This window comes from Oncorhynchus clarkii, chromosome 5 (assembly GCF_045791955.1).
Source record: "Oncorhynchus clarkii lewisi isolate Uvic-CL-2024 chromosome 5, UVic_Ocla_1.0, whole genome shotgun sequence".
NCBI lineage: Eukaryota > Metazoa > Chordata > Actinopteri > Salmoniformes > Salmonidae > Oncorhynchus > Oncorhynchus clarkii.
Genome location: NC_092151.1, coordinates 31,766,872 through 31,781,655, shown reverse-complemented (window position 1 = coordinate 31,781,655; position 14,784 = coordinate 31,766,872). Strand labels below are relative to the sequence as shown.

General features: G+C 40.2%; 1 protein-coding gene across 2 annotated transcripts; it reads right to left on the bottom strand.

Annotated features, from left to right (window-relative positions):
- Positions 1-1,928: 1,928 nt before the first annotated feature.
- On the bottom strand, positions 1,929-14,460 carry LOC139409953 (LIM homeobox 3). 2 transcript variants are annotated; one of them, XM_071155363.1, is made up of 6 exons: positions 14,163-14,460; positions 7,393-7,564; positions 7,045-7,247; positions 5,411-5,562; positions 3,847-4,018; positions 1,929-3,448 (listed from the first exon to the last, which is right to left on the bottom strand). In XM_071155363.1, exons 1-6 carry the CDS (start codon positions 14,230-14,232, stop codon positions 3,030-3,032), a joined length of 1,188 nt encoding a protein of 395 aa, XP_071011464.1. In that variant the 5' UTR covers positions 14,233-14,460; the 3' UTR covers positions 1,929-3,029. The 2 variants fall into 2 exon arrangements, with proteins under 2 accessions (XP_071011464.1, XP_071011465.1); XM_071155364.1 differs by having other exon boundaries at positions 7,045-7,244.
- Between the last annotated feature and the right edge of the window lie 324 nt (positions 14,461-14,784).

The following is a 14,784-nucleotide window of genomic DNA, read 5'->3' as shown; positions in this document are numbered from 1 at the left end:
ACCATGGCAGGGATCGAGGGAGATTAGTGAGGCCTTTGACACTTCACTCTCACCCGCACTGACTTTGCAGGGCACCCTGGGATAGGGTTACGCACCTGTTGCCTTAGTACAGCAATACTGACAGCCGTCACTCAGTTGGAAGGATTCGATTTTAAGTCGAAGTGTTATGTCCTTGTTCTGGCAACCTGAGAACAAGAGCCAGCAGTCCAACCCTAAAATGAAGAAGTAAAGAACCTGTATCAAAAATCTAAAATACCTGTGTGAAAAAATTATATTATAAGGCCATTTTTATTTTCAAACTTATTGTATGTGTCTGTCAAAACACACACAATTCACTGTCTGAGAAACTTTCTTCAGCCAGTGTTTCTAAAAGCACCAATCTTCCAACCCCTGGATTTGTTTTTGGAGTAATTATAGTAAGTGCTTGGGTTAAATCTGACAATCCACAGTTATTCAAACACAGTGCCTATTGTTAATCAGTGGTCTTGGCATACTACTCTCATATCAGGGTGAGGGTGGGGTGGATCCTCCTGTTGTTTTGTTGCCATAGGCAGATAATTTTTATAAGACTAGGGAGGTGTCTTTTAGACAAACCTCTGTTTTTGCAGATTTTATTTTATTTTTTCACAAATTTTTAGGATTTTGTAGGTTATAAAACTATAGTTTAACTAGAGTCCAGAGTTGTTCATAGTCAGGTCTCCTGGTTCTATAGAATCCAGATTTTTCCAATTATGCCTGTTTATTTGCATTGTCAGTACTGTAGTTCCTGTTGGAACTGCATATTGCTGGAAGATGGTGAAAGGATCCATCTATAAAGAATGTGCAGATTGATGGTCTTTGTCAGAGTGAGGATTGTTTTAAATGTACTGTCTGTGATGCTATTCCCAGATGAAACTGCAATGCAAGTCTTTCTGTCACTGGTAGAAAAAAATGAAAGACATTGACGGTCACTTACACAGTCCGAGCACACACACACATGCGCGCACCAAGCACACACCAACGCACACACGCATGCACACACTACACACTGTTTAATCTATTTAATTGAACCTGACTTTGAATAAGTAAACAAATTAGGAAATTCACAAGAGGCATTCGATCCCTCATAAGCTAATGGATTGAAGATTTCTATCCCGTAGGGGCATTTGGGCAAACAAGGCACAGTTATCTCCAAATCGACATGTTGACTCTCAGTCTGCATCAAATTTCTGCACTAAAGAGCCGTTGAACTCTTGATACAGCTTTGGTAATTAGCCAGACGGCCAATCTGCAGATTCAGCCATGTCTCTGGATCGCTCCGGTTCCCCTACATTATCTGTATTCTGATGTAAGATCAATGTGATTATTACTTCAGGAAAATAAGGGATGATATCGAAGATTAGCCACCACCCCAATTACCCTAGCTTCTGTCTGTGTTTTGAGAAATTAAGATGTGTATATACTGTATAGAAAAACTACATTTTCTGTTATGTCTAACGTAGATAGTGTCCCACCCTGATCTGTTTCACCCACCAGGTGTCTCCCATTTTGTCCCCGTTATCTCCTGTGTATTTATACCTGCGTTTTCTGTTTGTCTGTTGCTAGTTCATCAAATCCTACCAGCATGTTCCCGTGTTTCCTGTGCTCTGGTTTGAGTTTTTCCTAGTCTTCCCAGTTCTGACCTTTCTGCCTGCCCTGACCCTGATCCTGCCTGCCGTCCTGCACCTGCCTGACTCTGATTTGTATTACGACTCTTTGCCTGCCTTGACTTACCTTTTGCCTGCCCCTTGTACTGTTTTTAACTCTGAGACTCGTACTATCTGCCTTCTGTGTCTGCATCTGGGTTTTAGCCTGAGCCTTGATAAATAGAAGAGAACCCAAGACAACGTCTATAGTCAACATAATAAAGATCTGATACAAGAGTCAGTGGTCAGTTTGGATTTAGCTGACAAATTTATTAAAGACCTGTATCACTTAATCATAATCATCATCAGAGAGAATAAATAAGACATAAAACATCTTCCACATAAACAAACACGTACACCAGCCTGGGTTTCAGCATGCCCAGGTAATTTCAATAGAATGAAACAAACAAGATACATCTGAGAACACACAAATGCATAGAAGTAACTGGACCTCTACTTATCGGTGGGAGGCGACATCTACAACCTGATCCCTAGCCGTACAAAGTCCTAATATCTGTGGTATTCATGTTGTCGTAGGGGTTGTATAAAAATAAATTCTCCACAATGATAAACCTTAATATACACAGACATTTGGCAACAACCAGACACATAAAAACTCTGACTTGAACCAAAACCTGCATCGGTACACTTTTTCTTTTTTTTTTTAAACAGAGAGAAGAATAAGGTGGAAAGGATTGGAGTCTATTGAAATCCAATTGGGCAAAAGTCTGAATTTGCTAAGTTGTCACAACGATATCACAGCTGGAAATGGTGTGTATCTGTGAGCTTCCTCTGGTGTAATATTGATGACACCATAGGGATCAAAAGCATGATGGTGGAAAGTCACTGTACACATAGTTCAATGGTGGAGGGCTGTTTGATGAGTGCTGTGAAGACTTCAGGCTGAGAGAGGGAGTATGTCTGTCTGACCGTTACAAGTTCAGATTGTAGAAGTGAGATTGCTTTCCTTTCAGACCCTACTCTTGACGATATTTGAGCAACGTATCAACACTTCGTCAGTAGCTAAATGATCATTCAGAACAGGCCAGCACTCCATTCTTCTCAGTCTTGTTATCTTTAAGGAATGGTGTGTGAGTTCCAAGTGCTACTATTCATATTTTTTGAGGCCCAATCCTTCCTTTCAGTTCACTCAGATCAGGAGAAATGAAAAATATTAATTGACAGTTCATTGACAGAGAGAGAGAGTGATCCAAGGAGGGTGAAAGACAGCAACCGTCTGACCCGGTCTCTCTGTTTCACAGGTCTTGCGTGACTGTCTCTTTCCAGTTTTTGACACCCGCAGGAGAAGACACAGAAAAAACACCTTTGAGTCCTTAGACAACGTTGACCAATCAACCCAGCTCATCAAAACTGTCCGTGGTCCACTTCATCCAACCAGGAAGCTGGACTCGCTGGGAAGTCTGGGTAGCCCCCACTGCTGCCAGTGGACAGATCTGAGCTAGGGCCGTTAGTGCCCCCCAACACTCCTCTCATGCCTGGGTTTAGCCCCGGGGCCCCACCTTGGGTCATGATTGACAGGCCGGAGTCAGGGTAGACCAGGCTGGAGATGAGGGGCTGGTGCCTGGGCAGTGCCTGAAGCGAACCTGGGGACTGGGGTAGGCCGTAGGGGCTGCTGGAGCGGATGTCACGGTACTGGTCCTGAGAGGGGAGGACTCCATGCTCCAGGGGGAAGGGGCCGTGGCTGCCCCCCATGGCTGGAGACGACTCGCTCAGGCCGCTGTAGATGCCATTGGAGTGACTGAGCTCCGACATGGGTGGCTCGTCTGGAACAAAAGGGAGGACACTTGGTCAGGGTGTGGCATTATAGAAGCCTTATGGAATATAGTGCTGATATTATTAGTTTGATTCTGGTCATTCATATAAAATTTGATTTATAAGATTTTCCCTCGTTGGAATTATTTGGGTTTCATTCACATTTGAGTGGGTATAAACCAAAATGTGTGGTTTACAAATGTGCTATGTCCATTTCCACTATGCACTTCACGGGCTAATAAATCATATAAAAAGAGTTGGTATTATAATTGTGATAATAACTCATTTTTTATCATCTCTCATAATTCCTCAAACAGGAACTTAAAGGCGCCCTCTGTATCCCATTCCCTTTAATTTGGTTATTGTGAATACATCATCTCAGATATGTCTGTTTGTTTTCTCATCCTACCTGTAAAGGAGACCTCAGCGTCGCTGTCCATGCCCTCCTCCTGGATGCTGTCCTTGTCTGATTTGGAACTACCTCGCGACCTCTTCATGTTGCGGAAGTACTGTCCCCACCTCTGTCTGCCTGCATCCTTCTTCAGCCTCTTCTCTTTTGCTCGCCTGTTCTGAAACCAGACCTGGAGGACAGAGGTGTTGTATGGTTAGTTACATATGTTTTGTTCTATTTATTTTAGGTATACAATTGGAGAGTTGGGAATTTCCTGTTGAAGGCAGCTCCTCCAATAAATATCCTATTTTTCTAAGTAGAAGCCTTTTTCTACAATCAAATCAAATCAAATGTATTTAAATAGCCCTTCTTACATCAGCTGATATCTCAAAGTGCTGTACAGAAACCCAGCCTAAAACCCCAAACAGCAAGCAATGCAGGTGTAGAAGCACGGTGGAATTATGAGTAAAGTGAAACTGATTTCATCAAATGAGAAATCTATAATGTCCTGTTACATTTGCAGAGGACACAAGTAGTCTGTTTTATAACATCATCAAATGTTTTATCTTTTGAACTGAATGTTTCATTCATAACCTATTGTCGGACATGCAAAATGGCTTTCCGAACCACTCCAGACATCATTTTTCTCTACTCTTTCTTCAGTGCCCCTGCTATTCTTTTAAGGGGTCAGGTACATTAGAATTAAAACAAAATCATTTTCAAGGACTGTCTGGGGACTGGGCCATGTCTTCTTTAACGCAAGTGGGAGATTGAAACAGTGGGACAGAACACTAATCTCAGGACCACCATGGCCTGTACAAGATTTATCACGGGCTTAATTAACTTCATGACAGCTATAAGTTGTCCTTAACCCTGAGAGCAGACAAGTTACCATGCATGTTACCCTCTCACTGGGATTTAATACCTGGAGTTGATGTTAATTATTTAAATCTCACTTTGTCCACGTTCTAAATTGTAGCTGTAAATTTGGTGATACATTTGGAAACATTTGTATTTTTTTTTAAAGAGACAGTTATGATTGACATACCATTCAAATTAAGCACATATTTGTTTAAATCTACATCATGCAAAGCATACTTGAATTAAAACAGGTAAAAAAAATTATCCTTTCTAACCCATATTTAGGAAAGGTCTACACATTCATTAATGATATGGAGCCAAAGTGAACCCTCTTCACCCCCATTTCCCCTTCAGTGAATAGTGAATAATGAAGGATAGTGGCTTCCTGCCTACTTTAAGTGTCCTTGCAAATAAAACGATATATACAGAATGACTAATTGACCATATTCATCCACAGTAGGGCTCTTTCACAGACAATATGCGAGGCTCTCAGCGTTGTTAACGAGCTCTCTCTTACCATTCTGACTTTCAAGTGTGTAGACTTTTATTTTATTGTTTTACTCCATTTCACTGTAAATTCTAACCATCAAACCCCAACTCTTCTGTACCTGGGAAGCCATTTCAAGCACTATTTCAAAAGGAAACCCATGCATGACCTTAGATAATAATACAATAAGGACGCTAATGAAATGGTATATAATGGAGGGGAATGGATAGTTACCTGAACAACCCGCATATCTAGGCCAGTTTCTGACGATAGCTGTTCTCGTACGTGTCGGGCAGGTTTGGGAGAGTTGTTGTAAGCGTTTTTCAGGGTCTCGAGCTGTTTCGCGGTGATGGTCGTTCGTGGCCTTTTCGCTGTTGAGTCAGCTTCTAAAAAGAAAATACAATTGTGTAAGCCATAACGTAAACAAAAATGCACCCCAATACTTTATGCTCATAGGTCTAATATTCGATTCAAAGTTGTATCCAAATATTGATAGATATTCAGTTAGATCCACCGAAAAATTGTAAGCCTGTTAAAAAATAGCTTTTTGCGTGCCCAAAAAATGTATCTATAAAGAAATATATATCTGGAAATATAATTTACAGTGCAATGCTTATTAAACAAATTATTGAATTATATTAATTATATTATTCAGCATCCTTTGCGAGTTAGAGGTTGTAATTAAACTATTAATGAGTCGGATTACTCGTACATTTGATGATTTGTTATTATGTGCGTAATTGATCCCAAATATATGCTAACTCACAAGCAAATAAATAGTATACAGACAAAATAAAATGCGAGACCATCCTCCAATGCCCAAGTAATGGCGCCCTTTCATTACCCAATAACGTGTGTTTGTCTATGAAAACTCACGTTAACTCAATATGTAAATCAGCAGTAGATACAGGCAGTAAATTCCGACAAACAGATGGGGCAGATAACACTTGAGTAATGTATTAACTATTCACAAAGAAAATACCCTGCGTGAATATCGTTTTGTTTATACAGAGCTTCTGTGAGAGGTCAGTTGTAATTCATTTTTCATGCAATAAATATGCATTTACATAAAATAAATTATTTTAATCCGAGGCTTTAGGGTAGCCTATGAGTTACTTTAGCATAACATGGTAACCAGCGCTTTTAACACCCTTGAAACAAAACTAATATGTTGTGCAGATGAGGCTGAATTGAATCTTCTTAGTCACTGTCGGTCTGCTAATAAAATAAAACAAAATTAACTACGTTTTCTCTCTTCAATGCAATTGGACAGGCTTTAGGCCTATCTATACATAGGCTATTGCTATCTATTGGGACGCGGGCTACGACGCAACTAGCGCAGATGGGTCAAGTGTTTATGGGTGACCTCAGTCTTGGAGATCAAGTTCACAGCTCCAAACAATACATAACGTATTGGGCGATGCGGTGATTGATAACATATTATAGGCATGCTCCTTTTTTTACGTTGTAGTTTAGCAGACAGAATGAAATGAAGATGTGGGCCTCGTAGGATTTCCACATTATTGGATATCGCTGAAATATCAACGACTGTGGAGGCATGCGCAATTAGGCGTTAGAATCTAGGAACTCTGATCTTGGGGACCCTAAATCGGTGTGATAAGGTATTTTTTAATATTTTACTTAACCTTGATTTAACTAGGCAAGTCAGTAAAGAACAAATTATTATTAACAATGACGGCCTACCCCGGACAAACCTGGACGACGCTGGGCCAATTGTACGCCACCCTATGGGACTCCCAATCACGGCCGGATGTGATACAGCCTGAATTCGAACCAGGGACTGTAGTGACGCCTCTTGCATTGAGATGCAGTACCTTAGATCACTGCGCCATACAGTGATCTCTCACCTCGCTGTTTGGCGGTCTCGTAGTCAGCCTTGCACACGAGCCTGCTGTCCTCCATCAGGTAGTACTCGTCACCTGTCGCGAGCTGCCTCTTGCACACGATGCACGCGAAGCAGTGCAGGTGGTATACGAAATCCTGTGCCCTTCTCACCACCTGCGTTGGAGGAATACCTTGCTGACACGCGGCGCATTTGGTCCCAAATCTCCTTTTTGGAAATAAGAAGGTTATCATCAATAAATTGACAAGAGTTTAATCACGTTCACAACCTGTGATTCTATAAAATATTTTCAATAATTTGTCGTTCATGAAAGAATATGTATTTCATGAGACGGCCTATTTCTTGCACTCACTTAAAAAAATCTTCTTTGCAGTAAACGCTATCTCCCCGGCTGAAGCACTTGTCTGCTAGTTGGGATTGGCAGTCGCTGCATTTCAGGCACTTGCTGTGCCAATGGCGGTCCAGCACTTTGAGGATGAAGCGGTCCACGATGTGTTGATTACAGCCAGCGCATACAGGAATTTCTGTAGAAGACAGGATAACCATGAAGCCATCTTGAATTGAAACACTGCTTAAGAAATCATGTTGCACCGAGACAAATTATACTGTGATCAAATTGTTTTACGACACAAAATAGCAATTCATACAATTGCAAAATGTAGACATTTGTTAATGCATTTGATTTAGAATAGGCTTATTTGGGATAATATCTAAATAAGGACACTAATTCGATACACATTATCAAAAAAAATGTGATAAATCATACTTCATATTCTGCATATTATAAATAGGTATATTATATATACTTTAATCACATATTTATGCCATTTGTTTTTCAGTTGATACTACTAAAACCTCAGATATATAAATTCGCATCGAAAGTGATGAGTAAATAGAAATGAATGGAAAAACCCCAAGGCAGTCTATTTCAGGGAAAATATGAGACAATTTTGTCACTGAGCTAGTATCTAGAATATTGTATATTTTTATTTTCATCGATGTATATTGATTGCCATGTAATTGAGAATTGCTATAATTCAAGTAAAATGTTGTAGGCCTAATAAACAAATCTGGTTGAATGAAAAGTATAGTTGAAACTATCCCCAAAAGTCAGATTTCGAAGAGTGCATTTAAAGGAAAATTCAACACAAAAACGGTATTTGGTCATTTGTTTCATTAGTCCATTGTTGATATAGTCCCCAAATGTTTTGCTTGTCAGCAATCAAGTTTTCAAGATATATAACTTTCAAAATACAGAAATACAGCCAGTATGATGCATTTTGCATGGGCTGTATTTCTGTATTTGGAAAGTTATATACCTTGAAAACTTGATTTCTGACAAGTAAAATATTTTGGGACTATCAACAATGAGCGAATGAAACAAATAACAAAATATAGTTTTGTGTGGAGTTTTCCATTAAGTTGACTAAGGTGTTGTGGACTCTATCAATAAATGTAGGGGCATAATTATTTCAATAGTCTCAGATGTAAATACACTGCTGCCTGTAAATTACAGCCATTCATTCGTTTGTCAGCACCATCATCATCATCATCACCATTGTCGTCGTCATCATCACCATCGTCATTTTTTTCACAACCCATATATTCGAGTTAAGGTCTGTTTTTTGTGTGATTATCGAAACCTGGCAACATCCGTTAACATTTTCCAAGTGTGGGTGCCAGATGCAATACAAAAGAACGCAGCGAAAATCCAACTAATAGCATCAAATATTACAAAGACCACAGCCAACACATATTGACTGTTGGCTGATTGAGTTATCATGCTGGAACCATGACGTTTGATCTGCGGACTGAATGAAGAAGACATAGGCGTATAACCCCCCCCCCCCCCCCCCCCCCCTTCTACTATCACTCCTCGAAAAAGCGCATGCCATTAATTAAAACACTTACTTTGCATGGTAACCAAATGATCCAAGTCCCCCAAACCATCTATAAACATCAGTGGGTACCGAAACACTCTCTCTCTAAGCCTTTCCCTCTCCATCTCTCCCCGTTTCCCTTACTGATTCAACATATACAGTATGTATGTATCTCTTCTCTCGTTCCTGCGACCATGCATTGGCTATCCTATCCTCGTGTTTGAGGTTACCCACTGGGCACACACTGGTTGCATCAACGTTGTTTCCACCATATTTCAATAAAATGTACGTTGCACTAAAGTGGAATAGACGTTGAATTTACGTCTGTGCCCAGTGGGTACAACAGGCGCATGGGTCCCTCTCTCTTTAAGACACTGGTCCATTGTTTCCCATTTAATAATCACTAGTGATAATAAAAAGGGAAGAAAAAACAAGCCTTCTGTATCGACACAGCCAATCCCCATGTCCAAGCTCAGACGCCCAATCAACGCAGTTTGAGGTTTTTCAATTTGCATAATTGTATCTTGACTAATTTACACATGACATTTGACAATATCCCTCTGATACCCAATCGTTCCGACGTACAGTTTACAGATAATAGTAAGCCAATGTCTTCATTAAGTTCAGGATTTGCTATAATTCATATAATTAACTGAACATCAATAGACATAATGTTACAATTTGCAGGCCACTGAACTTTTAGGAATAATCCACTCAAACATACCCAACTTTTAAGCATGCCTTCATCAAGACAAGACAATACACGAAAACAAAATGGCCTTTTTCTTTCAGCAAACAAATAACTTTTCATTGCAAGTTATTATTAAACTATCAACAAACCCGTATCGAGTGAGATGCATCACTGGCAACTTAAATGAGGCTGGAAATGTTAGCACTTTTACTTATTCAAGTCGAACCACGTTTCATTCGTCGAAGGAATCGCATTCCTATTGTTAATTTGTGGCAATTTATGAAAAATGTATGGAACATTGTTTTCTGGGACCAAGAGCAAGCAACGCACAACAGCGAGGGAGCCACGTCACCAACAGGTGCATCAAACTCATTATTAATTCAATAGGTTCTGTAAAACTAGAATACAACGGTCTAGTCTCACGTCACAATCCAGCGATTTGATCACCTTATAAAAATATTACCAGTATAGATATACGCCCGTGAAAGCCAAATAAATCAATCAAATCAATCCCTATTGATAGAAACCTCGTTAAAACAAATACTTTTGTCCCATTTAGGGCAGGTTGTTACATAGTTGTTACAATCCACACCATCCTAAATAAAGAATTCACACTTATCTTATCACACTTAAGACAATAATGTCTACTGAATCCTTAACCCTCGAATGCAATGAATGGAAAAATTGCGACAAGATTAAAACTGCATAAAAGTGTAAAAAATTGCTTTGGAGCAAACAGATAAGACATATGTTATTTCGTAGATTCGCCGTCTTTAGCCTTAATCCTTCGCCATACAGATTTAGCCATAAGCCATTGTAATACAAGGGACAGGAGTGAAAAGTGGAGAAAAAATGAAAAGGTTAGTGTCCACTGTTTCGGCTAACCACTGACTAGTCTAAAACTGATGGTGTATGAGCGAATTATGCATGCAAGAACAGCGTTCATTTGTAACATATCCATGTAGGAAATATAAGCATTTCATTGCATTATAAAACATTTCAGAAATACAAAAGATGAGACTATTCGAATAAAGTTATATTGTGTTCTTCATACAGCATGAGATACATGAAGGTGTTGGAATGAAATAAAACAAAATCACTTATTCTGACAAGTATAAACAGCGACAACAAAGTACTGATTAAATATCTGACCATTGTAATGTGCGTAACCAATATCAAATTAGATTAAAACACAAATTGAATCATGCGTTGCGCTGTTGTATACCTTTACGTAATTCCTCGCTCTGGGCCAGCAAGGCAAACAGCATCTCCGTGTTATTCGGTGCTCCATTTGGAGAGTTCTGTTCATTATGTCCATCCATTGCTCATGTTCTCCTCACACGATAACGAAAAACGACTGTATTTCTGTGTTCTAGCTGCGCACCTATCACTCACAACGCCATATTATGCAGTATATCAAGAGAAGAATACCACAATTCCACGCACGGTGTGACTGCATACGCTTGAGTTTGCTGTGTCCCAGTGTGATGTGCACTGCGCAGGATTACAACGCGTGGTTACCCTAGCGACTGGCCTGTTAAAGCAGGGAGATAGATTATCATCAACGATCAGAAACTTGGAAACGGTGCGGGTACCAAGTGCTCTTCGGAGGGAGGAAAAATGGAACAAGATAACATTTGACTATGGTTTCGGCCATGTGTGTTTATTTGATGCATAGGCTATGCTATTAAATGTAATTTTATTGCAAGAAGCTCCTATTTGACCTTTAGCTGGTTTATTTACACTAACATATTTTGCACGATGTTATGAAAATATATTTTCACAGCACGAAAAGTCGCCTAAGTTGTTTTAAATGGAACTTTGCATGCACGTTTCTCTAAAACAGTGTGTAGGCCTATTTCAAATCGAATCACGGCCATAATATAGCCGAAGCTACACAAATAATCAAACGCAAACGAAAATGGAACCTGGCACATATTTTTTTAAATAAAGTGCTGAAACGGTTGAGTTCGAAAATTCAGTAAGTTAAATAAGTTCAAGTTAAGTTAAATAAAGTGACATTCCAAATATTTGCAGGTAATGGACAGTTTATGTTATGGATACGCAACACATGGCCTGCTATCGAAGATTCAAATAGGCCTGTACATCATTTTATTTAGGTAGCTATTGTACAATTGATTCTGGCCTTGATTGTTGGATTTCTGTGGTTGATGTGCAGTTTACAAGGCAGAATGCAACTCTAATATTTGTAAAACATTCCACCATAACATAGGCCTAGGTACTTATTACAGTATAGTATAGTTTTAAATATGTTTAATTCGTTTTTTACCTTTTCGAAAATGCACAATAATAGAACGACGTGAGGTGACCCCTATTTACAAAAATATATATATGTCGAATACTAGGAGGCATATGTCACAAGAACCATTAGCCTACATAGGATCATAATAGGATCCCCATTTAATAATAAATAGCTTGATGAAATTAACACATTTCTTTTGAAACATCTGGCTCAGATGACAAATATTCCTTTACAAACGTTACTGTTATATTTGACATGTATGATTTAATTACATGCACTATTCTATATTGGATATTTTGGATGTTTCACATATTATATCAGCCATAGCACTCATGGTATCTTATTAACTCAAAAGCTAAAGAGAACATCTCCTTAACTTGACGTTGTAACTTAACTTGTCGCTGTGTTCTTCTACCGGGTCACGGTAGATAACACTACATTCGTAATAAAACCAAATCTACAATTTCCATCACGTAACGAGAACATATAAACCTAGCGTGCGATTGACGCGCACACGCACACACACACGCACGCACACACACACACACACACACACACACACACACACACACACACACACACACACACACACACACACACACACACACACACACACACACACACACACACACCATATTGTAGAACTATAGCCTATGCTGACTTCACAAAGACAACTGTTTACTTAGGGGAGAGATTGGCCGTTCAATAACATGTTGATCGAAGCAACACCACGATGAATTTTATCGACACTGATCTCAGGCGCAAAAGGGCGCCTTGGGAAATCACGAGTAGTGCCATGGCTGCGTGGACCCCTGATGAATCTAAAATCAATGCCCCATTTGCCAGTATTTTCTGAGTATATGAAATACATTTTGGTGAAAGGTGTGGGATGCTTCAGTGCTCCCTTTTACATTTCAGCTATATTTTTATGTCCTGTTGATCGCTCCCTTTTGAGGGGCGAGGAGACAGTAATGGGGTAAGATGAGAAATGCTCTATGATCAACAAAACAGAAAAGTGATCCGTGAGAAAGAGGCGGACATGGGCTAGTGGTTTAGTAAAGAGATCGTTATTGCTTTTATTTCTAAAACCATTGCTAATCTATTGGTTTTTTATTTGGCCATGGAATAGCTTACAAGCCATTCATTTCCCCGATATGTAAGGCAACACAATATATTTTGTGTCATGGATATACTTTATTAGATTCATAATTTAGAAAAATGAAGTAAGACTACTATTGCTACAAACATGCTGCACATTTTCGAACAATAATGTGTGCCTGGGATGAGAAGGCTATATTACTCCTCACATAATGAATAGCCTATAGGCCTAGATGCAATGGAATAATTCACAAACCACATGCCTACTGGTCTACATGGTTTACAGTGTGTTCAAATAAGCAAAGTTATGCCAGGCCTTTTCAAACAGACATTTTCTGTTTGCAAACTTTTTACGCATAGGCCTATCATTTCAAGCGTTTTTGTGTGTAACGGACCTCAGGTGCCGCACCTGTCGAAGGGAACCTGACACTTGTTAAGCATTTTGCACAGGCTGTTGACTAGGGAGGGCGGGGGGCGGCCTGTGTGCAGCCGAGCTGTCGCCTTGTTTCGTACACAAGTGGTTGGTGCAAAAGCGCTCTGGTGGTCTCGTGACTCGCGTGACAGCCAAGAGAGATGGTGTGAAATAACAGCACACGCATAACATCTGTTCATATGATTTCCAACAATGCAGCTCATTACGTATTCATAACGTCTCCCGCACGCAGGGAAACATGAATTCAAGCTTTAATGTCCCACCTCGAAACAGTATGAATACCCTGTTAAATTGTGTTAAACTGGACACACATTTAAGTGCTATTCGCCAATATCATGAAATCCATTCCATTCGATGTGTAGCCTATCAATGTTTCTCTTTTAACAACTTCTCCCGTCTTGAAAGGGAAAGCACAGCTCACTGTAACTTCTTTCAGCTTATAATGGTGATATGTCAAACTCATATTTCAGAAGTCTAACTGATGATGATAGGGTGTGCTGTGAGATACAATGGGCTATTTCATGCATGTTGGATCCTGTCGGTAAAACTTTGAGCTGCAGGCGGAGCCCCCGCTGTGCTGATTTGCTCTATAGCTAGATATTTCATAGCAAATTATGAGCCATTAACAGATTACAGGGGACTAAACGGCGTCAAATAGACTCGATGGTAGGCTGGCTACATTTCCATATAAAGTTAATTTAAAATCTCGATTAGAAGTGCAAATGACTCCAAACAAACAAGAAAGCCGGCTTCTTACCTTGACCTGCACTGTATCGGGAGAAATTCACGGGATTTTGACAACTTGATCCAGGATGTTCAAGCAACATTCTGAGCAGTGATGCTTTTCAGCTCAGATGAACATACAATCAATCGGAGGTTGAGATAGGCCTATACAGAGGAAATGAAAGCAAGATGCGCGCCTACTGAGCTTAGGCTAATGATAAGTGATTATTAGGAAAAAATAAAAACGCATGATCCTATTTCTTTATCCTTTGAGAGTCACAAAAACAACGTGTTTGTAAGAGGCTAAAGTACGCCTGTCGACCTGGTCTCTGCGTCGGTCACCCTGCAAGGAAACTTTGAGAATGCAGCGACTTGCTGTTTGAGTCCGTGTGTTGGTCCAGAGGAGATAGAGAGAGGGGGGGGGGGGGGGGGGGGGGGGGGGGGGGGGATAATGCCTGACCATTACCAGCGTCAGCTGACCTCAGGATGGGACGGGTGTTCGTTTTTAACGTAACAAAAGTAACAGCTGAAGTCGAGATGCCGGGTGTGGCGCGTGGAGGACTATGCCCTGTCCACGGTGCTGAAAAGGGGAGTTTCTGTATGTGCGCGAGGCCGGAGGCGTGTGTCGCGTGTAACCCCCCCCCCCCCCCCCCCCA

Bases quoted from the DNA above. Each gene is read 5' to 3' on its own strand.
- LOC139409953 (XM_071155363.1), bottom strand. From the start codon at position 14,232: ATGTTGCTTGAACATCCTGGATCAAGTTGTCAAAATCCCGTGAATTTC. The intron at 7,565-14,162 runs GTAAGAAGCCGG...TGTCTTCTACAG, and splicing joins CCGATACAGTGCAGGTCAAG to AAATTCCTGTATGCGCTGGC. The intron at 5,563-7,044 runs GTGAGAGATCAC...TTTTCTTTTTAG, and splicing joins CGAGACCGCCAAACAGCGAG to AAGCTGACTCAACAGCGAAA.